General features: G+C 39.0%; 2 protein-coding genes across 7 annotated transcripts; both read left to right on the forward strand.

Moving 5' to 3' along the window:
- LOC306985678 (NACHT, LRR and PYD domains-containing protein 3-like) lies at nucleotides 1–16851 on the forward strand. Of its 6 annotated transcripts, XM_079588207.1 has the most exons (18): nucleotides 1–129; nucleotides 349–411; nucleotides 859–995; nucleotides 1186–1296; nucleotides 1371–1481; nucleotides 5157–5261; nucleotides 5366–5429; nucleotides 5535–5739; nucleotides 5828–7625; nucleotides 7717–7890; nucleotides 7980–8147; nucleotides 8562–8735; nucleotides 8825–8992; nucleotides 9081–9254; nucleotides 11498–11656; nucleotides 12080–12253; nucleotides 15813–15983; nucleotides 16194–16851. In XM_079588207.1, the coding sequence occupies exons 3-18, from the start codon at nucleotides 892–894 to the stop codon at nucleotides 16351–16353; spliced, it is 4020 nt and encodes a 1339-aa protein (XP_079444333.1). In that variant the 5' UTR covers nucleotides 1–129; nucleotides 349–411; nucleotides 859–891; the 3' UTR covers nucleotides 16354–16851. The 6 variants fall into 6 exon arrangements, with proteins under 6 accessions (XP_079444333.1, XP_079444337.1, XP_079444338.1 ...); XM_079588211.1 differs by lacking the exon at nucleotides 12080–12253 and having other exon boundaries at nucleotides 16194–16728; XM_079588210.1 differs by lacking the exon at nucleotides 1371–1481 and having other exon boundaries at nucleotides 25–129.
- Nucleotides 16838–26766, forward strand: c1qtnf7 (C1q and TNF related 7). Its single transcript, XM_079588235.1, has 3 exons — nucleotides 16838–16970; nucleotides 23914–24153; nucleotides 25174–26766. The coding sequence occupies exons 1-3, from the start codon at nucleotides 16943–16945 to the stop codon at nucleotides 25800–25802; spliced, it is 897 nt and encodes a 298-aa protein (XP_079444361.1). The 5' UTR covers nucleotides 16838–16942; the 3' UTR covers nucleotides 25803–26766.
- Nucleotides 26767–27344: the final 578 nt, after the last annotated feature.

A 27344-nucleotide genomic window follows, 5' to 3' on the forward strand; every position in this document is an offset into this window, starting at 1 on the left:
GCCCATATATAATATTACGTCGTTCAGTCCTGAATGAGAACAGAAACCGAAACTTAAGGTAAAGTGTTTCCTCACAGGTAAGTTAGGCCTGTATAACCGCAGCTCAACCGACGCAAATACACAAACAAGGTAAATACACTTGTGCAGATAGTGCATCCCCTCAGAATTGGTTAAACCTGTAAAATGTTCCTCGATGGCAAAGATAATATTTTTACATTCATCTTAAAAAGAGTAAAAATATGACAGGACAATGTTATTCATTCGTCAAAAAGTTGTGGGAACTCTGTGAAATTGTGTGTTTGTGTTAGATGATGTGAACGCCATTAAATGGGTCATGTGGTGTTTCAGAAGCTGCTGAATGGCCAAGTGAATAAGAACCAAGATGACCATGACCGTGAAGATCAAATTCAGGTTTATTTACTTCTTTAAAGATGCCATGTGAAATTCAGTTTCCTTCAGTGTTCAAATTAAATGGGAGAAGGAAAAAAGGAGAGAGAGAAAATCCATATCACCCTCTCTGTCTGTCTCTCATAATTTGGAAAAACAAATAAATAAATAAAACATTTATTCCAGCATGAGAATTAAACATGTCCGGTCATTCTAGTCATCTTACACTAGACATGATTAGGTAGTTCTAATGTAATTTTATTATTAGTAGTAGTATTATTATGTAGCTTACTTTAATCACTACATAGAAGCCTTTTTTTCTTTTTCTTTTTTTAACTCGTCCACATTTCAAAATCCGAACACTGGTGGCAATCATGTTATACACATACTGGTTCAGGCAAGCAAATATAGGAAGTGTGCAAATGATGTTCAACTGACAGAAAGCACTTTGGGTGTCTTGTGTCACTGTAGACTTTAGAGTAAGGTGGGCTGAAAAACGGCACCATGAGTGAGTCTAGTGAAATCAAAGATAATGTCACAACCAGCCACGAGGACAAAGATGGCAGCTTCTCTCCTACTGAACCTCATATGTTCAAAGAATCCCAAAGGTACGTTTTTTTTATATATATTTTTTTTATTACTGCATTTTTTCAACTAGAAAGATAATGTTTCCATCTTATCATATGTCTTTAATAAAAATGTGTCAATTTGATTGTTTAATACTAAAGTATTTTGATTAGAACAGTTATTAAAATGAGCCTTATTCAGTTCCTGTTATTGACTATGGTGTTTTTCTAGTGTTGAGGTTCATCAGCAGAAGAGAGTTGCATCTCCAGTGCTTAGCTGTGTTTCTATGAAGAGTGATGCGTCAATGGATCCTCCAATTAAATTCCAGCAGGAAGATCCACGGTAAAACACATTTACGAACAGTTATTAAAATGAGCCTTATTCAGTTCCTGTTATTGACTATGGTGTTTTTCTAGTGTTGAGGTTCATCAGCAGAAGAGAGTTGCATCTCCAGTGCTTAGCTGTGTTTCTATGAAGAGTGATGCGTCAATGGATCCTCCAATTAAATTCCAGCAGGAAGATCCACGGTAAAACACAATAGGCTTGTTTGAGATGAGCAAAATCTGCGCAGAACCGATCACCGGTGATCACCGCGAGATGCATGCCGGTTAGAAATGTGTCCGACTGCGTTCCGCCTGGCTCTGATGTCATGCTGACGTATGTCAAAAGTCTCTCGCGAGCGCAAGGCACACCTGTCGGATTCTGCAGTCGAGCGCAGTTGCTCTCCACCGACTGCGCGGTTCAAAAGCATGATGGGAAACGACTTGCTGACGACACAGCTTAATGCTCATTGGTTTAAACAACCGTGATGTATTGTTCTTTTTTTAAATGTTTGAATTTAAAACTCTGATTTCGTGTTTTTATGTGTATAAATTATGTGTGAGTATTCCCAAACTATTTGACAGTGCGATCTCTATGGATTATGTGATTATGTCATTTTTGTGAGAAAAAAAAAAAAAAAAAAAAAAGATATATAGGCCATATATAAAAACACGTCTGTAGTAAAGAAACAAATGATTGATAAACACGTAGCCTATTTGGAGTGGGATTGAATAAGTGCTTTGGGTGTCTTGTTCATTATATTTATTTTCATATAAAAGCAACAGAACTTAAATTACATCCAGTTGATTAGCAACACTGTGCACGAGCGTGAATTCCGTGAATCCCGCGATATCCATCTTTGATCTCACAGCTGTCAGATCCATGGTCAGATCCACTGTGAGAAGAGAGAACTGTCCGGCTTGCCTGCGCTTTTTTCACTCCTCCCCTCACTGCAGCCGGCTACTCTCGCATACAATTCAGGCGAGGCAAGGCGCATCTCAAACAAGCCTATTTACTCAGTGAGGCTATAGTGTCACCATGCCTTGCTGATTTGACTGATGGCTTTCTCATTATGAACCAACATTAAAAATATTTCTTTCCTAGTTTAGTTTGCTAAATGTCTGTACTTGGAGCAGAAAATATAGATGGTTATTCAAAAGCACCATTGTCGATGCTCATTTTTAGTTGATGGTGAACATTTCAACGATCCATTTCAGATGAAGTGTAATATTTTCTAATAGTAACTAGATTTTAAACCTATTATTGTTGCAAATTCTTATTTTTTCTTATTTTTGTCACTGAGTAATATTTACATAATAAATGTACATATTACTGTGGACAGGAAAAAGGAGAGGCCAGGATCCAATTGCGGCAAAGTTTATTCAAAAACACAAACAAAAGAAAGAAAGATAATCCAAACCAGTAATAGGAACAAAATTCAAAGGAACAAGAATGCTAAGACAACTACCGACAACAGACTGCTGAAACACAGGGGTATAAATACACAGGGAAACAAAGGGCTAACACGGAACAAGTGTGAACAATTAATCACTATGGAAACTTATGAGGGTAACTATGGCCAAATTCCAATAGGAAATTTGAAATCAGATCAGATTTAGCAAGTGTGAACAGCTAAAAATCACATGAAATGCGCTTCAGTCTGATCCCTCTGATTGGATTTTGCGTGGTTTATATGACTTTCCAACCCGATCTCACGGCAATTCGTACGAATTTTACGAGGTGGCTAATTCGTACCAATTCATACGACCTCACTCGTACGAATTAGTACGATTTTTGCTAAAACGTACATATTTTACGATTTGCCAAAATCGTATGAATTCATACGAATGACCTACCCCTGACCCCGCCCCTAAACCCAACCGTCACGTGGGTTTAGACAAATCGTACAAATTCGTACGAGTGAGGTCGTACAAATTCGTACGAATTAGCCACCTTTTAATCACTCGTACAAATTTGTACGAATTGGTCGTGAGATAGCGTTGGACTTTCTCACACATGTAAAACATAAATGTTATAGGAAATATGCTGAAAGTCGCTACAGAAACAAGGTTACAGAACAGAATAAAGCCGCTCATACCAGCCTCAAGATCAGCATGGGACACACAAATTGGATCTGAACGTTTGCGATACAGTGTGGACAGTCAATCATTTTAGATCAGATTCCAATATAAATATAAATAATTGGATTTGGACTGACCGTGTGAACGTAGCCAAAATTAAGCCGTTTGGAACGCACATGGCAAAAGGAGCAATTAATAAAAGACCACATAATTTCCTCATTAGCTTCACCTCGAATGTTACCACTACAAAGCTAGGCAGTGATAACAGGAAGATCTTATTATTGCTGTTAATATGATACAAATAAATGTACATTTATAATGGAGTTTTTAAAATATCCTTTACATGTGTGGGTTACCGATCTGCTCTTGGTAAAAAAAATTTTTTTACCAATTTTTAAAGCTACATTGTGTAGGATTATCTCCCATCTAGCGGTGAAATTGTATATGACTACCAACTGAATATTACTTTCTAGCCCCTCCCATTCCAAGCGCGTTTTAACTCCTACGGTGGCCGTATTATTTAAAATCTGCCGGCAGTCGTGAGTAATCTCCCCCTCGCATTCGTCACGGTGCCACTGACTGTAAAAACGCTAAAGGCGAAGCTTAAATTTCCCTCTTTGGCTAATGTATTTTCAAGATGGAGGCGCAACATGGCTTCCGCCATTCGAGCGACTCGCTCACATGTATTATAAATGGCAGATTCTACGCTTGCGACAATACTTGATTAGTTGGTAGAAGTAATTATACATCAATGAGCACATATCATTTTGAAAGAACAAAGTGTTTTTTGCTAAGAATCAACTTAAGAAATTACACAGTGTAGCTTTAAACTTAATATTAAATGCATGACAAAGTGGGTTATTAAAGCCAATACACTGCAAAAAATGCTTTTCTTACTTAATATTTTATTCAAACAGAAACACGATTCTTTTTCTTACCCCATTGGCAGATAATTTAGCTTGTTTTAAGCAAAAACTCAATTTTGATTTATTTCCCCAGAAAACAAGACTTAATATCTTATGTAATTTTACTCATCTAGTAAATGCATCTTGATTTAAGAATTTTTAGATATTTGGACTGTAAAAAAAACTAAAATACTAAGTAAGAAAGGCATTTTTTGCAGTGTATCACAACAAAACGACTTATTCTGTGAATTATTGTGTTTATACGTTAACTCTAACTCTCCTGCCATATCTAGATTTAAAAAGAATGGCGAGGAATTGACACCCTGGGTCACATGACCATAAACGATTCAATTACTTCCTTGGGGTGACCATAGCACATTCCCTTTGCTCACAAACTTGTGGAAGGGTCCTTTGTGAAGGGATTTAGTTGTTCACTTTCATTTGGTAGGTACGACGCTACAAATGGGATCCCCTTCCCGAAATGCCCTTCAAGGGTGAAAAAAAAAAATCGGCCTATGAAAAAAAAAAAAAAAGGCAGCTACGGAAATAAAGGCAGACCGGAACTAAACACAATAAGTTAAACACTGGAACAAGGGGAACAGAAAATACACTTCAAAATAAAAGTCAATGTATCAAAACCAAGAAACACAGATCAAGAGAACATGTAATAATTACTCAATGACAGAAAAATAAGAATTTGCAAGATGCGTTTAAACAAAATGACTTTCAGTCATTCAAGATGTACATTTTATAAGTATTCGTGTTCAGTTAAACCCATGTGTTTATACTCTTCCATTTGAGCTTCCTTCACACCATGTACGATGACGTTCTTCTCTTTACTTATGAATAAGGTGGTTTAGCCATTAAATCACTGTCTTCTTCTGTTCTGTTAAAGTCTCCCAGTAGACTGGCTTGGTTCTTCCGCCAACACCCATGTGTCCGTTCAGAGTAACTGGTCAATGGATAAACCAACTAATCTCCACATGGCTGATTATGTCTTGTATGTCTGGTCTTGTTTGTATTCGTTTTTACCCTCATAAATATTCAATCATAATTTAAAAAAAATTTTTTTTAACTTTTTTTAATACTTTGTTTTGTTCGCAGAGAGCAGCCAGTAGAATTGCACACTCAGTCATCCCAAAAGACACAAATGGCTGCTATTTTGAGGGTTAGCCTTTTTTATGTTTTACTTCATTCACATTCAAAGGAACAGTATATTATTGAATACAATATTGTCTGAATATATTTTTTGTTTTTGTGCATTTTGCCTTAGAAACTTCAACGCAATGTGATCACTTTTGTAAAGAAGGAGCTCAGAAAAATCAACAGCGTTTTGGACTCTGATCTCACAGAGTGTACAGAGAGTCAACCAGAAGGAGAAGAAGATGGTCTTGAAGCCAAAGAAGCAGCCGTCAAAATCACATTGCACATATTGAAGTGTATGAAGGAGCAAAGCCTCTTTGACAAGCTACTTCAATGTTAGTATGAGTGTATGAGTAGAACATAGTTATCCACTAAATACAGACAAAGTAACAATTTGATTGTTATCTTCCTTATTGTATTTAGTTCATCAAATTGATGCATATCAGCAAAAGCTTAAATCCAGTTTGAAGAACAGGAGCCAATGTGTATTTGAAGGTATTGCTAAGCAAGGAAATCCATCCTTACTCGAGAAGATCTACACAGAGCTCTACATCACTGAAGGAGGGAGTGGAGAGGTCAACAATGAGCATGAGGTGAGACAGATTGAGACAACATCCTGGAAACCAGAGACACAGGAATCACAGATCAAATGTAATGACATCTTTAAAGTCCTACCTGGGCAAAACAAACCCCTCAGAACTGTGCTGACTAAAGGAGTTGCTGGAATCGGAAAAACAGTCTGTGTGCAGAAGTTTGTTCTGGACTGGGCGGAAGGAAAAGCCAATCAGGATGTTCATTTCGTGTTCCCATTGCTTTTTCGGGAGCTTAATTTGATTGGCAAAGAGGAGTACACTTTGGAGAAACTTGTTTATTTGTTCTTCAGAGAAATTGAGGGATTCAAACTTTCAAACTTTGAGAAATACAAAGTCATATTCATCTTTGATGGTTTGGATGAGTGTCGACTACCTCTTTTTAGGGACCCCATAAGGTGCTTTGATCTAACTGAAGCAGCCTCAGTGGACGTGCTGCTGACCAACCTCATCAAGGGGAATCTGCTTCCTTCTGCTCTCGTCTGGATCACCTCTCGACCGGCAGCAACCAGTCAGATCCCTCCCGAGTGTGTTGACCAGGTCACAGAAGTACGAGGGTTCAATGACCCTCAGAAGGCAGAGTATTTCAGGAAAAGAATACCTGATCAAAGTCTGGCCAACCAAATCATCACACACATCAAATCATCAAGAAGTCTGTACATTATGTGTCACATCCCAGTGTTCTGCTGGATTTCAGCCACTGTTCTAGAGCGAATGTTAGGTGACAAAGAGAGTTGCCACATCCCCAAGTCTCTAACTGAAATGTACACACACTTCCTGATTTTCCAGACATTGCAGATGAAGGATAAGTACAGGGAACTGCATCACTCGGATCCACACTTGAGTAGAGACAACATTCTGTCACTTGGAAAACTGGCCTTCCAGCAATTGAGGAAAGGTTTTGTGATCTTCTATGAAGAAGACCTGACAGAGTGTGGCATTGATGTCAAAGATGCATCACTATACTCAGGACTGTGCACGCAAATCTTCAGAGAGGAGTTTGGCTTATATCAAAGGAAAGTCTATTGTTTCGTGCATCTGAGTTTTCAAGAGTATCTTGCAGCTTTGTTTGTTCACCTTCACTGGTTTACAACTCAAAAGCCCAGCAGCGATGAATTCAATATACCAATTCAAGACACAGACTTCGGAAAGCTCTGCCTGGATTCATCTCTGTTTGACCTACACAAGAGTGCTGTAAATCAGGCTTTAGAGTCGAGAAATGGGCACTTTGACCTTTTCCTCCGCTTCCTCCTCGGCCTTTCACAGGAGCGCAATGAGACCTTGTTTCAACACCTTTCAGTACAAATTGGACACATCGCACACAGCAGTAAGGACACAGTCAAGTACATAAAGGATAAGCTTGGGACAGGTCTTAGCTCAGAGAGATCCATCAATCTATTCCACTGCCTCAATGAACTGAACGACCATTCTCTTGTCAAGGAAATCCAAACCTTCCTTCACTCTGGAAGACTTTCAATGGAGGTACTTTCAAATGCGCAGTGGTCAGCTCTAGTCTTTGTGCTGCTCACCAGTGACGAGGGACTGGAGATTTTTGACTTGAGAAAATTCTTTAAATCAGATGATTGTCTTTTCAAGCTTCATCCCGTTGTCAAAGTCAGCCGGACTGCCATGTAAGTGTCATCAACTTTCTCACTTGAAAAATCATCTAAATAAAGCGTCAGTATTGAACATGTTTTAGCAAATGTATTTCATAATTCTTAGATTGTCCTCGTGTAAACTGACGAATAAAAGCTGTCCAGCTCTGGCTTCTGTTCTTGAGTCCAATCCCAATGTTCTGAGAGAACTGGACCTCAGTTTCAATGACCTTGAAGACAGAGGGGTGAAAAGTCTCTGCTCTGGGCTGAGGAGTCCACATTGCAAACTAGAGACACTAAAGTACTTTTATGCCTCTATTATATTAACGGTACTACAAATCAATACAATTGGTATATGGCTGTCCCTCTAACCTGTATTTTGTTTTCTAGATTGGAGTTTTGTGGACTCAGAAGAGACAGCTGTTCAGCCCTTGTTGCTGCTCTCAAGTCAAACCCATCATATCTTAAGGAGCTGGACCTGAGCTACAATAACATTGGAAATGAGGCCGCAACCTGGCTTGTGGGTTTATTGCCTGACTGTGGGCTGGAGACTCTCAGGTCTTTATTTATTTATTTATTTATTCATTCATTCATTCATTCATTTATTCATTCATTTGTTTTCAGTGACATTTTGATGAATATTGATATGGCAGTTAACAACTTTTGATCAAGGGGTCGAAATCCTTTGGCCAAATTCACTCTTTCCGTAATCCTTTCGTGAAGTAAACTTGTCTTTGAATGGGTTGGAAATTGCAACAAATTTACTCTTTCCAACCAAACCATGCAGTGCAGACCAATTGGTTGGTCACTAAATGATGCAGAATTACTACAACCCAGTGGTAACATGGCACAGAGCAGCACATAACTATCTGGCTTCCCAAATTGCTAAAAACCACAATAACTAGTAGAAAGAGTTGATGACCCCTGACTAATGTTTGCATCTTTTAAAGAGATATGCAATGTCACTTGCAGACTTTCAAGCTGTGGGATCACAAGGGAGGCCTGTGCTTTCCTCACATCTGCTCTGAGTTCAAAACCATGCCAACTTAAGAAACTGGATCTGAGTTCCAATGACCTTGAAGACAGAGTGGTGAAAAGTCTCTGCTCTGGGCTGAGGAGTCCACATTGCAAACTAGAGACACTAAAGTACTTGTATGCCTCTATTATATTAACAGTATTACAAATCAATACAATTGGTATATGGTTGTCCCTCTAACCTGTATTTTGTTTTCTAGATTGCAGTTTTGTGGACTCAGAAGAGACAGCTGTTCAGCCCTTGTTGCTGCTCTCAAGTCAAACCCATCACATCTTAAGGAGCTGGACCTGAGCTACAATCACATTGGAAATGAGGCCGCAACCTGGCTTGTGGGTTTATTGCCTGACTGTGGGCTGGAGACTCTCAGGTATTTTTTATTTATTTATCAATTTTTGTTTCATTGACATTTTGATGAATCTTTGCACCTTAAAAGAGATATTCAATGTCACTTGCAGACTTTCAAGCTGTGGAATCACAAAGGAGGCCTGTGCTTTCCTCACATCTGCTCTGAGTTCAAAACCATGCCAGCTTAAGAAACTGGATCTGAGTGATAACAAACTTTGGGACTTGGGAGTCGGGCTGTTTTCTGGTTTACTTGCAAACCCGAACTGTAACATAGAAGAGTTGAGGTGTGTTATAATCTTATCTCTGTAAAATGTATCTTTTATTTGTGTTTTTGTACTGTTTAGGGGCCAGGAATAGAAGGTATGTCATCAACTGTTGTATTTGTTCATTTGTTTAAACAGCATTGTGGTAAAAATGGAACACTGGAAACAGATTTTTTTTCCCTGTACGCGATGGCGATTTGCTCCAGGTGGAACTGACAGAACATCTTTTTTTTCTTTTCGTTCAGCCAAAAACACTGCATTGGTAGTCATCTAATTCTAAATGGCTACTTTTACATGCAATCAAATAATCCATTAGTAATCTGATTGACTGCTCAATCGGACTGAAAAGCCTTCATGTAAACACCTTAATCGATCCGAATGAGATTTCGATTGGATTGAAACGGTTCAAAAATGAAAGGACTGCGCATGTGCAATGATGTTGAAATAGCGTAATGACGTATTACGTGCAGAACGGGCTGTTCTTCCTGTTGAATAAAGTGTCGTATTAAAGGGATAGTTCACTTTGAAATTAAATTTTGGTATGTTTTAGCTTACCTCAAGGGCATCCAAGATGTAGGTGTCTTTTTTTTCCGCAGTAGTTTCAATTTTGATATTTTTAGGTCAAACCGTTCTTGTCTGACAGTCATATCATGCAGGTCTATGGTCATCGTCTCAAAGAGCATACACAGAGTCCAAATTAAAACAATTCCCCATCGTCCAAATTAAACAATTCCCCATCGTAAGTACACATTGATGGCCTAAGACACGAAACGAGCGGTTTGTGTGAGAAAACGAACGGTATTTATATCGTTTTTACCTCTTGTAACACAGCCACGACCAAGTGATCTGAGGGCGCGGGCGCTTTCTTCTGTGTGACGTGTACGCAGACTGGTGCATAGATATATATACACTAGATGTCGCATTAAAGACATTCGTTCCAATGAACTGCCGTAGCCAAGGCGACATCTAGTGTATACATCTATGCACCAGTCTGCGCACACGTCACACACCAGGATGCGCTCGCGCCCTCAGATCACTTGGACGTGGCTGTGTTACAAGAGGTAAAAACGATATAAATACCGTTTGTTTTCTCACACACTCCGCTCGTTTCGTGTCATAGGCCATCAATGTGTACTTTCGATGGGGAATTGTTTAATTTGGACTCTGTGCGTGCTCTTTGAGACAGTGACCATAGACCTGCATGATATGACTGTCAGAAAAGAACGGTTTGACCTAAAAATATCAAAATTGAAACTACTGCGGAAAAACAGACACCTACATCTTGGATGCCCTTGAGGTAAGCTAAAACATACCAAGATTTAATTTCAAAGTGAACTATCCCTTTAATGAGTATCCCATCATTCTATAATTCTCCTTTCCCTCAGCGTCTGTGAAGTGGAGCAGGACAACGTCCCACCAGTCCTTGTTTCGGATTCTCATCCACAGACGACTAGTTTTGGGCATTTTACTGTGTGATGAATATAAGCAGCACGTTTGCGACAACGGTTAATATATTCATTGTCTCCAAATTATGACCAGAAACGGGTAAATATTAAGTCTGCTGCTTAAAACAAATAAAGAACCAGCGGTGAAGTAACCCTTTAAAATCGGTACTCTCGTAGTAAGGGAGAGTCTGTAACCCTATAATGCAAAAAGCATTTCAAAATTGCACTTATGCTTCTTTTGGATATTTGTAGAACTTATAATAACCATAAGGTTTTGTAATTTGATACCTTGGGTAATGCCTTATTCAGTTGTTTCAAATTATGCCCAACTCGATTTTACATCTTTTAAAAAATTTTTTTTTCAACATCATAGATTGCTAATCATCCCCAAAAATTGCATTACATAGTCAAGTTTTTGGTATGCCAAATAGTTTATTTATGTCATACAAGCAATTCGCAAGTGAGGATGTCAAACGGGCAGTGAGACTGTATCTTTGGAATGCTTTGGGTTGGAATCTTGAAATCATATTTTTCACGTTGTCCTATTACATTCATCAAATCCTCCCCAAATTTGACAACTGGTCAAGAGCGTACTGACATATTTTAAATATATAGTTCATGTGTGACAAATTGATGGCAAGGGCATAGGCACCATGCCCTGAGGGTACCAGTAAATTTTAAATTTGGATTCTAAATTATAGATCTAGTTCAAATTTGAATATATCTGCTGCCATGATATTATGGTATTATGACAGATATTATGCTGCCATAATTGCTGTATGTTTGGGCCAAAAACATTATTTTTATTTTTATTTTCAGATTAGAGAGATGCAATTTTACATTTAGAAGTTGTGGACTTGGTATGGAGCACTCTCGTCTCACAGTTCTAGATCTTTCTGACAATGACGTGCAGGATTCTGGGATGAAGCAACTCGCGAAATCACTGAAGAATCCATCCTGTAAACTTCAGAAATTAAGGTAATGCTTCATTTTTCACAGCACTTGATCAGCCCTGTTTTATTATGTATTTTTTTATAAATAATATTGTCTATACACTCTAAAAAATGCTGGGTTGTTTCAACCCAATTTTGGGTAAAATATGGACAAACCCAAACGTTGGGTTAAAAATGTAATGTAAAAATTTAACCCAACGGCTGGGTTTGTCCATATTTTACCCAAATTTGGGTTGAAACAACCCAGCATTTTTTAGAGTGTAAGTTAATCACCTTGTTGAAAAAAAAGATATTAATGGCGTAAAAAATATATATAAATTATCTTGTCATAATGTACTCATAATAATTGACTAATCAACTGCTAGGCTTTACATGTGATATTCATTGACTATCATAGCATTATACTCTATAACTAGATGGCTTAAAAACGTTTTGTCATATTCTCCAGGCTGTCGTGTTGTAGACTGACAGATAAGGGTTTCTCATCTCTGGCTTCAGCTCTGAGATCAAACCCCTTCAGCCTGAAAGAGCTGGATTTGAGCAAAAATGTCCCTGAATGCTCTGGAATAATGCAGCTTTTTACAGTCCTTGGAGAAAAGAGCTGCGCTCTCGAAAAGATGTGGTCAGTATTTGCCAAAAGCACAGATTTAAAAACAAAACATGGACCTACCATCTATATGCGAACGACACTCAACTTGATTTGCCTTTGAGTAGGAATAGTAGGGATTGAGTGCAATACTCCTTGGGTGTCTGGAGGAACAAAAACTTGGATGGATGATAATCTTGTCTAGCTGAATAAACGGAAAACAGACATTATTTTTGGCCGTATAGTTTGTAATAAGACTGTAAATGACAACTTTGGCCCATGGGTTAGTTACCTGCAGGGTTAAGTAAAGAACTGAAGTTCGATAGACAAAAAAACTGTGGTTTGGAACTGCTTTTTTGTTATCTAAGGGCAATAACCAAATACATTTGATTCTCTTAGCTAGTGATTTGCAGGGCTTGACATTAACTTTTTGAGGCACTTGTCCTTCGGACAAGTACATTTATGTTTCACTTGTCCATGCACAAAAGTCACTTGTCCGGATAAAGATTTATAATTTTATCATTTATTTTTGATAAATGCCACTTTCTACCCGGCAGAGGCTGATTTACCAAGGGATACTTTAAAACGTGTGGCTACTTTACTTCTGCTAATATTTAACTATGTTCATTTAACCAATAAAAATGTTGTTAATGCCTGTTTACAGTACACGGCTGCCGACGCTAGCTAGCTAACGTCACTTACTTGTCAGTCGGGTTGGGTTTCCCCCGACAGACGCCACAGACCATCACTCCGTCTTCATAAATAACCCAGTCGAATTCATTTCCATTTGGTTACAAATTTTCGTTGCCGTTTTAATTCGTATGGTGCTGTTGGTGTAACAGTAGGTGACTTGTTTTTGGAGCTTTTCCTGGCGTTTTGAGGCAGGTAAAAATGTTTCAACTTGGACCGATTCCTGATTAGCCAATCAAAGCATTCTGAGTTAGACGCTGGTTCGACGGATTGTGGGGAACAAAATGTGTTCATTTCAAATCTTTATATAATTAAATCTGTATAATAGACGTAATGAGTGGCACATAACGTGAAGTAACATGGCATTTTATCTGGTTTGAAATTTAACTTGTCCAGTGGGACAACTAATTTTAACTTCCATTTGTCCTACAAAAAAATCCACTTGTCCCGGACAAGCCCTTAATGTCGAGCCCTGGATTTGGAAAGAGTCGTTCATGGTTTTATCTTTTCTCGTTTAGATTATTGTAATTGGGACCTGTTATGGTAATGTTGCACGTCCTGCTAGTACAAATGTCACGGCAAGGATGCTTATGAATGCTAAGAAGACTGACCGTGTTACGCCATTGTTATCCTCACTGGGCTGGCTACCAGTTCAATATAGGATTCATTACAAGATTTTGATATCAATCAATCAATCAATCAACTTTATTCAAGACACAGAGGTCCATAGAGACAACACAGTACATATATATATATATATATATATATATATATATATATGTAAAACAATACAAAACATTTAAGAATGATGCAGATGAGGCATCATTTATAAAACATATACAGGCTTCGGGTCCAATGTTTCCAAAAGCAAGATGTGTACTTTGTGTCACTCTTAGAAACATCAGCTATGGACACAATGATCATATTCTTAGACCCTGTCAGTTTGCACATGAATCTATACATACAATTTCTTAAAACAGCGTTAAAAGTGGGCACATTGTTAGAAACAAACATTTCACTTGCACTACTCCACCTAGGAATTTTAAGCACAATTCTCAGTGCATCATTATAAGCCACTATACTTATATAGTGGTGCAAACACACCACATCATTCTCAAAGAGCTTGTCAATAACAGTGCGTTGGGCTCTCGCTCCAGCATCCTGTCCAAGCTGCAGACCACGGGAGTTATAAGACACAACTCTCATAGCAGTTTATCATTGTTTAACATGCATGGGATAGCCTTGGCTCAGGCGCACTCATCTCTGTGTCAAGTGGTGCTTTAAAACCTGCCCCTACCGCAGTCCTAGGCTTGCGATTCTCATAGAAGCGCCTTACATAGGTCCCTTCTGGCCACAGCTGCGGCGCATACATCTCTGCTACTTCCTCGTATTCAGTGCAAATCTTCTGACAAGTCTCATCTCTGGAAAGTTGTTCTTTTAAATAACTAGCCAGAGTCTCTGAGTCTAGGTCAGGAGCAAGCGTTGTCACGAACACACTCACCAGCTTAGTTGTCACTGCATGTATGTTCTCCACTGCACCAGTTCCAACTCTTCCATAGGTCTTCTTCTCTCTGACAGGATTTATACCAGTCTTGTTCTGTACTGCAGCAGTAGATTGTTTTCCAAAACGTAGCTTGCGCTTGTCATGCTTTATACACGGCTCCATGCAGGGGACTTCGCCACCTCAATCCCGCCACCAGCTGTCTCCTCAATGACGGGCAACGCCGAGGGTCCGGGTGCAGGCTCCCTGTGACTTGGTTCATGGAGCTGGGCCTCCTCACTGGCCATGGCTGTGGCTGCATTCCCCTTGCTGGCACTGGGTTGCTCAATCACACTCAGTCGTTTGCTAATGTCTGTAGTTATTCCACGAAGGTTCTCACATTCAGTCGACCGCTTACTCACAGTATTTTTCATGGAGACCAACTCTACACTTAGGCGATCAATCTTACTAACCAGGCAAGAGACATCGAGGCTATCAAAAGTCACTGATGGTAAATCATCCAAGTGATAGGACACAAAGCGAGGAACATTCTCACCAGCCTCATTCAGTAGTTTTAGACAACTCTTAACATTGTTGACATCTTTCAGTTGCCCTTTGTGAGCTACACAACGCTGTGCCAGGACACAGTTCAAACAGGACCTTCTTGGAGATTTCAATCCACTCTGATCCAAAATTATTTACAGCCATCAGTGTAAATCAAGTGATTTTACTATGTAAGCAATCAATGGAATGGCTCCAGAATATTTAGTTGAGCGTATTAAGCCTTATAATTCAAGTTTAATGCTAAGATCCATAAAATAAGATCCTTTTAACAATTCCCAGAGTGCGTCTCGAAGACTGATCTCGCTTGTTTTGTCGCTGGTCCAAGATTATTGGACAACCTGCCCATTTAAGATTAGATCTTCCTCAACTTTAAATATTTTTAAAGACCATTTAAAGGCATACCTGTGCTTGCTTGCATTTTGACACATTATTATAATGGTGGTTTTAATTTTTTTGTTGTGTTATCTGTTTATATTATTTGCATTGTACAGCACTTTTGAGTTACTGCGCAGCATAAAAGGGCCTCTATAAATACCATAAAAAAGTATAATTGAGTAAATTATTTGGAGGAAGTGTTGGAGAGTGTTGCCTTGGCTTTTGGCTTGCTTAGTTGGAGACATTTAATATTCAACAATATTATTGATCTGCCTTACTTAAGGTAGACGATGATGCAATTTTCTTCTAGAAACAAACTTTGTTGTATTATGAAGCTGCTTTGATGCCATCTGTATTGTAAAAACCGCTATTTAAATAAAGGGGACTTGACTTGAGAGATGAGACTTGATGTTTGCATCAAGGTTATCTATTAAAAGAAAATACATTTTTGAAGATTATAATTGTTCTGTTTCTTTATCCCTTCAGCCTGGACTCTTGTAAACTCACTCCAGATATGTGTGGGCTAGTGGCTAAAGGTCTAAACCAAAACTTCAGTCTGACAGAGTTGAACATGAGCAACAACAGTCTTAAAGATGAAGGTGTTCGGTTGCTCTGTCTTGGACTACAGGAAGGCAGTTGTGCATTGAAGACTTTAAAGTAAGATCAAATAAACATTTACAAAATAACCTAATCTCTTTTTACATTTTATGTATGTGAACAAACAACAGTAATATAACATTAAAACAAAACAAGTACACCCCAAAACAACAACTACAAAAAACATTTTAAATAAATAAAATACTCATTTGAGAATGCATTTTCAATAAACTACGTCATGACATTGTTTCCATATGTTTTCGTTTTTAGGTTATCCAACTGTGCTCTCGGTGACAGCTGCTGTCAATACCTGGCGTCCGTTCTCAGCTGTCAGTCCATATCTGTTGAACTGGACCTTAGCAGAAACAACATCAGCCAGGAGATGGAGCAATTTCTGAGTTCCATATCAAACATCAATCTTTTATTCTAGTGTAGATGCAAGTGTAGCTTCACAGGTCAATTAGAAAGTTTAGGATTTTCAGTATCCTATGTATACTGTAGATATTAATGTAATGGGTGGTGCTGGGGGGAATGAATACATGAAAACCAGACAAAAAGTGTTCATGAAATGGAATAGAATGTAGAAAGAATGGAATGAGAATGACATTGAATTAGAAGACATAATAATGTACAAATATGCTGCAGTTTGTGCTTAAGTAATTGTCTCAGCAATTTCATTTTTGTAAATTCCTCATTGTGTAGTGAGTGATAGCCGTGGCAAGCGTGACCTCACTAAGGAACTCAAGAGGTGTGTCTCTCATAGTCGGCGCACCGGGAAAGCTGAACAATCACTGCAAAGATCTTACAGAGATGCACTCGTTCAGAGAGATGTGGGACAGAGAGGTTCACTAAAGAGAAGATAGAGAGATGAATATGCCGGACAGTATGTGCTCCAGGCATCTGGCTTGTTCATGGATGTACAGAAAGGAAGAAAGATAAAAGTAAAAGAAGAAAATAGGACACAGCTCAAAGTTAGGAATTCAAAACGGCAAAGGGCATCACTGAAAGACTAAATCAAGATGACGAAAACGATCCTGCAACTTACTGGCAAGTTACTAATTTTATTTTTCTGTTTTTGTTATTGCTTCTAAGATGTGCATTATAACTTTTCAATAAAAGCGGTGTTTTGATTTATTACCATTTGTTGTGTTGTTAAGAGATGTCAGATTTGATTTGCTAAGATTAGGTCTCGTGGTTTTCATGTGTTGGATTATACGTATTTACATATGCATCATTGTTATTATTTTAAGGTGCTTTCATGGAGTTCTCAGTGTAATTTTAAAGGGGACATGAACTGCATTGTTTTATAATGTTTCCTGGGGTGCACTTATAATGTTAGAATGATTTGTACATAAACAATTGTCATACTTTATAAATAAAAAGGCATTTTCCTACTCTGATTTTAGCCTCAGATTTAAATGCTCTGTTTGAAGGGGCGTGTCTGTGTGAAACTTCAGTGTAAACGTCCACTGCTGTGATTGGCTGACATCTTTGCATATGCAATAAGTACTACATGTGGAACTCTCTCGAAAACTTTTAGCACGTTTTTACTATTACAGCTCTCAAGGTTAACTAATCGTGAAAAGTGTTGATTACAGCATTATATTTAGATGGTGGCATTAAAGGTTGCAACAAAGATGAGCATGTAGTCGATCACAGACATGTTGAGTGCATGAATGCAGTGATCTCGTCATTGCAACTCGATTTCTGCACTCTCGCGAAAGCTTTCAATGTAAATAAGAGTCCGTAGTGTTTGACAGCTCCAGCGATTGGAAAGGGATATATATATATATATATATATATATATATATATATATATATATTAGGGGTGTAACGATACACGTATTCGAATTGAACCGTTAGGTACGAGGCTTTCGGTTCGGTACGCATTACAAACCGAATGATTCGGTGCGACCAAAATTTTGCTAGCAGTCGCGCTGACACCACAACGTTGCCCAACAAGTGGAATAAAACTGCACTACTCATTATTTCGTGCTTCACGGACCGTTTATCGCCACTGAAGTAATAACATTGCTGCGAGATCTAGTGAGAAGCATTCAAATTTTTCAGTTATTAACCGTAGATCTCTATTAGATCAAACAGCTCTGACGTGGAAACCAGGAGAAACATTGTGCCGTGAATGAACTATAGGCTTTAAGTCCACAAATCAGCAACATTCACAATGGATTTAATGTAGTAACACTAACTGTGACCATGGAAGTTTGGCAGGAATAGTGAAATGCTTTCAAGTACTTATCACATCTTTTTCCAGCACTTCAAAACTCAAATATTATCATATAATGTTATTTTTAATGTGATGACCAGAACATTATTTGTTCATCCTTCAAATATTACCCCCATTTATAAAGCTAAAAGTTTCAAGATGTAGGAAAACTCACCCTTATTTAAAAATAATATATATTTTTTTCAATAAATTAAAAATCAAGGAAATATCTCTGGCATTTCTAGCTTTTTACTGTATCGAAAACATACCGAACTGTGAATTTTGTGAACCGTTACACCCCTAATATATATTTAAATATAAATAATTGGTTTGATTTACTGGCACATATACAAATAACATCTGACTGTATATGAATCATTACATATCAGAAATGACTGATTACAGATCAGGGATTAGAATTAACACAGATACTTACATGTTGTGGCATTACTGTAGAGTCCATAATCGTAAAAGTATGTTTGCAGAGCATGCGCTGAAATTGTGACTGATTTACCAAAGAATCCACAGTGAAATGTACCGAATACAAATACATAATCATCAAATAAGACATTCACATTGTTGAAAATACATAACCACATTTCTAGCATAGGATCCTTTGGAAGGTAATGTTATTTTTATTGGAGTGATCCTGCATCTTTCTTCTCTCCTCGTCATCTCACCAACGCGCCAGTGGGCGGAGCCACATTTGCAATGATGAAGTAGCCATTGACTTTCTTCTGCAGAATGTGCCTATTAGATAAGCACATTCCTCAACGAGTCATTCGCTGGGCTTGGTAACAATAAAAGCTGATTTTGGACTAACAACATGAGAGCGAGTAAATAATGCCAAGGTAAAAAAAAATAAAAATAAATTGTGTGAACGGTTCCTTTAACAGACTAAAGTTTTGTGTTTAGACAGAGTTCAGTCTGTCTGTTGTCATAGTAACAGTGTTTGTCTCCCAAGAGAGGATGTTTGATGATCATTTCACACTTCTGCTGATCCCTACAGATGTTTCATTGCATTCTCCATCACAAACTGGATTTGAGAGCATATAAATGTGCGTTACGGTCCAATCTGCTGTCACAGCTGTGCTTGACTCATCAGACAGTACCAAATGTGGACAAAGTACACCCTATTAAAATATTTCTCCAGTAAAAATATGAATTACTCCTTTTAAATTTTACTTAATACTTAAGTACTTTATACAATTAAGTAAAAAGTACTGATTGATGACTGTCATGCATTGATAATTACTCCTGATAATTCAAAGGTGCAAACAAGTAAACAAATAACAATATGCCATATAGTATATAAAAGAGGAAAAACAAGTGTGTAAATGTGATGACAAATATAAACCCGAAATAAAAACAGATGTCACATAGGACAAAATGTGTTAACATTTTAAAAGAACGCTATGCAAACATACTAGTTTTACATCATTTGAAAATACGGCAGAGAAAATGCCTGGTCATGAATTTGCGTTATTTAAACAAATCAGTCCGTTTAAGGTTGTGGGTTGGTTTAGTGCTGGAAATCAGGTAATGTCACTATTCAAGTGGCATAATTCAGATGATAAGCAAAGCAACATGGATGTAGTCAAACTCTCTTGGCCAATACAACATGTGCTTGTTTTCATTACCAGATGTCTTTTGCAAATCTTGCAAACCTGAATACTGAAACCACCGAAAATCTGCCACCCAAATGTATTTTTTCCTTCTGATAATTAAGATTCACAAAGATTTATTGTGTTAAACATTTTAACTTTTTTTTGGAATGTATGCATAAAATCAATCTGCCAATGAAAACAAGTCTTAATAAAACTCTTTTTAATGCAATATATAAATACATTTTATTTTAATAAATAAGGTACAATGGGGCTAAAGGCACACTTTAAAGGTAGGGTATGGGATTTGCAAAACGGCCGGCAGATTTTGAAAATACACAACTCAAATGGTCCTACCTTCTTTCCTCCAACGCAGGCCCTGACTCCACCCATTCAAAGAACATGGATGCGCAATCATGCACGAGCGAAAACTCAGATGTACTTGCACTTACTGTGACTGGGTCACGAGCTTTTGAGTATGCGCACGAAGGGGTCACGCGGGGTATGGGGTATGGTACGACCGTTTGATTGACAGACTTACTGTCCAATGATTCTAGGTGGTCTTGGAAATGATTGGCTAGAGTTTTTCCGAGTCCTGCCCGTTCCACAGATGATTAAATAGGAAATAGGATTTCGAAAAAAATGGACAAAAAGAGAATCACATACCCCATCTTTAAGAAAAATGTTGTGTGCTTTTCACTCCTCTCATTGTGTATGTCACGAGTTTCTGGATATAAGTAACTCACGGAGATTACAACAAAATAGTCTTTAATTAAATAATTCACAGGAGATGGGGTATAAACATGGGACACATCCACTTTACAGACGAGACAAAGAACTGAACAAAATGGAGTACAAACAGAACTATGACAGGAGTCTGTCAGGCATATCGGAATGTGAGTAACTTTAGAAAAATGTGGATCACCGCTGACTCAAGACATGACCTGTTTTGAACTATTCAGTCCAATTTGGTGAATAGGTTTGACCGGATCACTAAAAAGAACGATTAGTTCACGAACCGGACATCACTACAAAGAACTGAAAACGTCGTACAAAACTATGACAGAGGCCCCTCCTTCCAAAAGGCACAACCTCACGCCGTAAAGAGTTCAGAGGACTGGAGAGAGGTGAAAGAAGAGTCCAACACAAAAGTCCAAGGGGGAGTGGAGGGTGGGAGAAGTCAAGGGGGAGTCCAGAACAGGTGGAGCCAGATGTTGGTCCAGAGAACCAGCCATGACCAGGCCCCAGGGTGGGGTCTTGACAGGCACAGGATGGAGATGGAGACCCAGGTGGAGCTGACACACCAAAGAGCCTACATGACACTGCTGACAGTGAGACTGAGGTGGAGTCGGGGCGACCGATCCGAGGTGGAACACGGGGATCCGAAGACTGAGACGGACCGGTGAGACGGAGGACGAAGGGGGAAGGCGGAGCCAGACGGAACCAATCGTGGGAGCACGGTGGAGTCGTAAGGCTGAAGGTTTCTGGTGTAGATGAGGGTGGAGCCAAGGTAAATAATGTGTTGACAGGCCGTGGTTGAGTGTTGGGTTCAGAGGCTGGAGGCGGAGCTGGTGTACTGAAGAACCGAATCAGATCCACATGGTTCAGTACAAGGGAAGAAGAGGGGCTGAAGGGTACCAGAGGAGGAAGGGCTGAGGAACTGGCTGTTTGATGAGGTGGGAGAGGGAAGCTGGGAGGGATCACAGGAGATTCAGGGATGGACTGAACCAGCGGTGAAACTGGAGAGTCAGTGCTGGGCGGAAATAGCAGGAAAACAGGAAGTTGAGGGCTGAGTGGAACCAGCAGGGATACTTACGATTCAGGGTTAGGCAAAACCTGCGGGGTCTGGAGAAATAGGGGTAATAGATCTACAAGCACCTTCAACAATACAAAAACTGTTCCAAAGGCCATAATATCCCCATCCACCGCAGTGGGGTTGTAGGCAGGACTTTCGTCCCAGCCCTCATACTCCATTAATCCTCCCTTGTCAATACACATGTATCTGGTCAGACACACCTTATGGTTCAAGCTCCGGGGCAACAACTCCTGTCCTCTCTTCAGGCTTATCGATCACGGCAGGCTGAAGTCCACGGTCTGCAGTGGGCTCTCGTATCTCCATCGTGCTTGTCGACGGTGGCGGGTGGCTGGTCTCTGGATGTGGAGTGGGGCTGGTATCATCCTCAGCTGACACAATGGTTAATGGGGAGTTGTTAACCACAAATGCAGCGAAGTCTTCCCTTGGACCGTCCGCTTGAAGGCGTGCCTTGGACTACTCGCTCAGGTTGGTGTGATAAAATACACAGAGCAAGCGGTCCAGGTAGTGTGTCTGGCACACAAGCCAGAGTCTGAGCTTATCCCTGTCTTCTGTCATGAGTGGCTGGATATAAGTAGCTCACGAAGTCTTTACTTCAATAATCCACAGGCAATGGGGTATACACAGGAGTCACATCCACTTTACAGATGAGACAAGACAAAGAACTAAACAAAATAGGGAGTACTTATACAGGAACTAAACGAGGGAACTAATACAATAATTGATGAACACCAGGTGAACTAAATGACTAATCGAACACATGGCAAACTAGGTCACAGGGGAAACACAATAAAACATAACATAACTATGACATGATTATGATGATAATGATAATGATTGCAGATTATTATTATTTTTTGTATTGTACATTGACGGAGCAACAGATTTTGTGTGAAAATAAACCATTTTCTTTTTTCATTTTATTTAAAATTCTTGTGTATGAGGATGTAATTTATGAGGTGGCAAGGTGGGTCTTCTAATAGATACACGGGGTAAAACCATGGGGCAAAAGACAAAGTATTGTTACAAATACTTTAGGTAAATAATGTGTTTTTAACAATGTTATGTCAAAGTTAATACTTGTTCAAACTGTTGATTTATTTACCTTGAACAAAACTGAAAATCATTTATAGATCTTTGTCTCAAAATATAATAATATCTTAATCATTTTAGTGATTCGTATTCGCTACTTAAATCTAAAACATTTAAAAAAAAACATCTGAAACTTTCCGCTGCTGTCCGTGATCGCGTCAGGGATCCCAAAAGAAAATGTTTTGAAAGTTTTTGTGCCATTAAGTTGTTTAGAGGAAAATACAATCAAAGCTGCCTTTTACCCTGTACCCAACTTTAGCCCCGTTGTACCCTATATCTTATTTGAAGGATTCTTGAATATCACTGGAATTTTTTTCAGCAGGAACATAGAATAATTTGGTAGTATTTTGCAGCGTTTTGCACTCATGTTTCTCTGTGATGTTGTAGCTCTGGAATGAGCTGGATCAGAGCCTCAGACCTATTACCATATCATCATTCAGAGAGGTCTGTAAAATCACTCCTGCTACATGCCATGCATCTGTCAAACACCCACAGCCCTGCTAGAGTTCAGTTTATCTGTGCATATTTGTGTACGTATGAAAGCACGGTTTGGGTACTTGCATGCCCGTGCACATCTGAATTCTTAAGGACACATCGTGTGATCTTATTGGAATACTTGGCAGGGATACAGTGAGATGTATAATCACAATCAATTGCTCATGCAGTTGTTTCCCATTGAAAACACGTGCTGAGAAGCTGTGCAGTCTGTTTTTGTCTCTTTCAAGACTGGACTTGCAGTTTTTCCTTTTTAAGAGTCTCAGTATTGTGTTTTCATTTTTATTATTTAGCATTTTTTTGGTAAGTTTCCCCTTAGGATCTGATATCTCTTTTAATAGATGTTTCAATTTTATAACATTACAAATTTTTTCCTGAAATGATGCAATAAAAAGCGAATAATTATGGTTGACATGCATGCACGGAACATATGTACATACCATCTGCATTTAATACACTTTTTTTTCCAATTACAAATAATATCAGTGTGAGGGTGGTCAGCAGACAATCAAAATAATAAAGTGACCTGTTATGAAGTTCAAAATCAGCATTCATTAAAAGGTCAATCATCCTCCTCTTCTACTTCATGTGGAACAGTTTATTATTCCGTAATAGCGACATTTCTGATTCCTTATACATATACTGGTTTGGGTACCAGCAGGCTAAAGGAAGAGTTCAGACAAAAATTTAAATTCTTTCTTGAGGTGAACAATTTGGTTCATTGTTTTTTTACTCCCTTGCTCTTCTATTTTTCTCACTTAGGTCTAAGGATGTGGACAATGGTGGGTGTGATCTGTCTCTCTCAGTGCATTATGGGACAGATGCTGGAGGCCAAGTCCAAAGGAGCCCTGCCTCAATTCATTTGCAGCATTCCAGGGATGCCAGGGGCACTAGGAAAGTCTGGCCCCCCAGGGCCTCCTGGGGAGGATGGCCATGTCGGAATCCCTGGAAGAGATGGGAGGGATGGACGGAAGGGAGAAAAGGGAGAAAAAGGAGATCCAGGTAGAGTTCTCATTGAATCCAGTTCTCATTCAATGGTGTCAATGCAGGCAGATCAAAAATATTGTTGAATATTAAGTGTCCCCAACTAAGCAAGTCAAAAGCCAAATGTGACAATGGCAAGGAACCAAAACTCCATCAAGTGAAAAATCCTTGGGAGAAACAGGGCTCCAGACTAACTTTTTTCACTAGGTGCACAGTGGCCCCCAACTGAAAATTTTAGGGGCACACATCGTAAATCAACATGCTAACCAAATATTCACATTTCTACTAATTTCCACTGTATTAAATACTTTGATAAGATGCGGAAATTACAATGTGCTTTTTCAAATTCAGCGTCACATTTTATTGTGCACTTTTGAAGATGCAACTACAAGGTAAACTGACAGCACCATCGCTATCATGACAGAAGAAATATAAAAAAATATACCATTAGGGTTGTGCCGATAGACAGACATCACGATGTTTAGTCGCGTGTGCATGATTCAGGATCAGTGCCAATGGCATGTGTCGATGAGTTCTTCACAGGGGAGAGTCTAGTGGACACAACCTCTGCTGACACTTCAGGGATGCGTTGTGGTCGTGTCCAGGGGCAGGTCCTCTATCTGATCTGGATACGACCCGGATCCGGTTGACTACAGTAAACCCCGGGATAAACATAGAGACTAATATTAGCATAGATGCCATTCTTCTTATGATGTAACGAGTACATTGGGTGTTATTGGAAGTGTTCCTGGTTCCGACTGACCTAATTTATGCAGCTTAATTGATGAGTCATCCAAATCTGCTCCTGGTGAGCTACTATCCTGCAGAGTTCAGCTCCAACCCCAATCAAACACACCTGAACCAGCTAATCAAGGTGTTCAGACTTACATGGAAATTGCAGGCAGGTGTGTCGGAGCAGAGTTGGATCTGAAGTTTGCAGGAAGGTAGTCCTCCTGGAGCAGGGTTAGAAACCCCTTACCTGGGGTATGGTTTTAGCCCAAAAATTCAGCATCTTTAAGAGGACTGTGTTTGTTTCAGGGCTCAGAGGTCGATTCGGACCTATGGGGAAACTCGGAGATCGTGGGGAGAGAGGTTTCATTGGGAAACGTGGACCTGAGGGTGATCCTGGAGATTTAGGGCCTCCTGGTACTGCAGGACGTGTTGGACATAAGGGTGACAAGGGCCAACGTGGCCCTGCGGGAGAACCAGGTATCTGCAGATGTGGAAGTTTGGTTCCCAAATCCGCTTTCTCAGTAGGCATCACCAGTAGCTACCCCACCGAAAAAGCCCCTATCAAGTTCAACAAAGTCCTGTTTAATGAAGGTGGCCACTACAACCCCGAGACGGGAAAATTCATCTGTGCGTACCCAGGAATATACTACTTTTCTTATGACATAACTCTGGCTGACAAGCACTTGGCCATTGGGCTTGTCCAGAACGGAGAGTACCGGATAAAGACTTTTGATGCCAACACCGGAAACCATGACGTGGCGTCTGGCTCAACCGTGATGTTTCTCAACCCAGAGGATGAGGTATGGCTGGAGATCTTCTACAAGGACCAGAACGGCCTGTTTGCTGACCCCGGCTGGGCTGACAGTCTGTTCTCTGGGTTTTTACTTTATGCAGATACAAACTATATGGATACATTGGCGGAAGACTACAAATAGCAGCTACGTTAACATCAACAAATGGTGCTACCTCTAGACAGTCCATTCCTGTCTGTAACCCTGTATTGGGTCAAGCTGTTTTGTCAGCACCTCACGGCATGAACGTTGCTTTTACAGACACTGTTTCAATTTATAAAAAGAAGTTAAGTAAAAAATAGTACAAAACTTGTCTCAAGAACCCTGAATTCTGCTCCGTCAGCTGTTTTTGCACGGAAGAACTTCTGACTTGCTGAAAGTCACCATGTATATTGTTGACACGAAATACAATGAAAATTATGATGTTACCGATTATACAAAGAAGGATGAGATCTTTTTTGGACACTATATTGATCTGTGTGAAAAAGTCAATCATGCAATGGCACCAGTTTAAAGAAATATATTTTGGAGTTTTTACCTTTTTTATAATAGGAAAATATGGGATCAAAAAAATGGCCCGAGCCGGAACTTGAACTTGTTTCACCTAAAAAAAAAAAAAAAAAAAATCTGTCGGAATCTGTTCCACTTACATTATGAGAGGTGTTGATGTAGTGGCTTAAAAAATGCTGATTATATTTTGTGTGTGGATGGAGCTTACCAATTATGATCACTTAACGCACTGAACCCACCCTTAAGACTCAACTGGGATTTAACCATTTTTAGGCTGAATTTTTTTTTTCCCCACATTTATTGGCAATTAACTTTTCCCATATTTTGTACATACTGTATATAGCCCACAGCATATTCAAATTCATATAAATCTCACTTAAACTATTTGTGTATATATTTTAAGTGTTGATTATGTGTCAAAGTTCTTTTTTAAATACTAATTTACTTACTAAATATGCAAAAAAAAAAAAGTTGTTGCGAAATATTAATTCCCTTCGTTTCTGCGAAGTGTTCATGTGAAATATTACATTTGTATATTATAAATGTACAAAGAGCATATATTGTTTAATTTGCTGACCAATAAACCATTGCTGACTATAAAGACATTGTTTGGCATGTTCAGCTAATGCTACATTATTTATTTGCTATGAATTCATGTGTCAAATGAATCCAAACATTTGAACAGAAACTCCCTTGGTTTTATTGTGTCGATGAGTCACTTGCATCTTGAATTCAGCTCAATATGTCATGGGAGAGTTCATGCTGTCAGAGAAAACAGCTCAACCATCTGGACTGTTCAGAGACCTTGACCTGAACAAAAGGATCTAATGGTGTTAGAGTTACATATTATTTGTTTTGAATATGCTGCCTGGAGATAAAAAAAAGAAGATTTTTTTTTAAATCTGTTCATAATAATAATAAATAATCAAACATTTGTTTCAAGTTTGATTTCAAAGATCAACCTTTAATAAATGGGATGTTTGGACCAGTGTATCCGGCCTTTAATTCTGCTTGTATGTGCATGTTAGTGAGTAATCATTCTCCATGTGACACCGGCCAGAAATAGTGGGAAAATGTGTTATGGCCAGACAGATGATTTTGGCAGAAGATTAAAAAGTTTTATATTTTACATTATACACTAAATATCAGTGTACTTTATTACTGCCTTCATGAGTA

This window comes from Phoxinus phoxinus (assembly GCF_949152265.1).
Source record: "Phoxinus phoxinus genome assembly, chromosome: 18".
NCBI classification, from domain to species: Eukaryota; Metazoa; Chordata; class Actinopteri; order Cypriniformes; family Leuciscidae; genus Phoxinus; species Phoxinus phoxinus.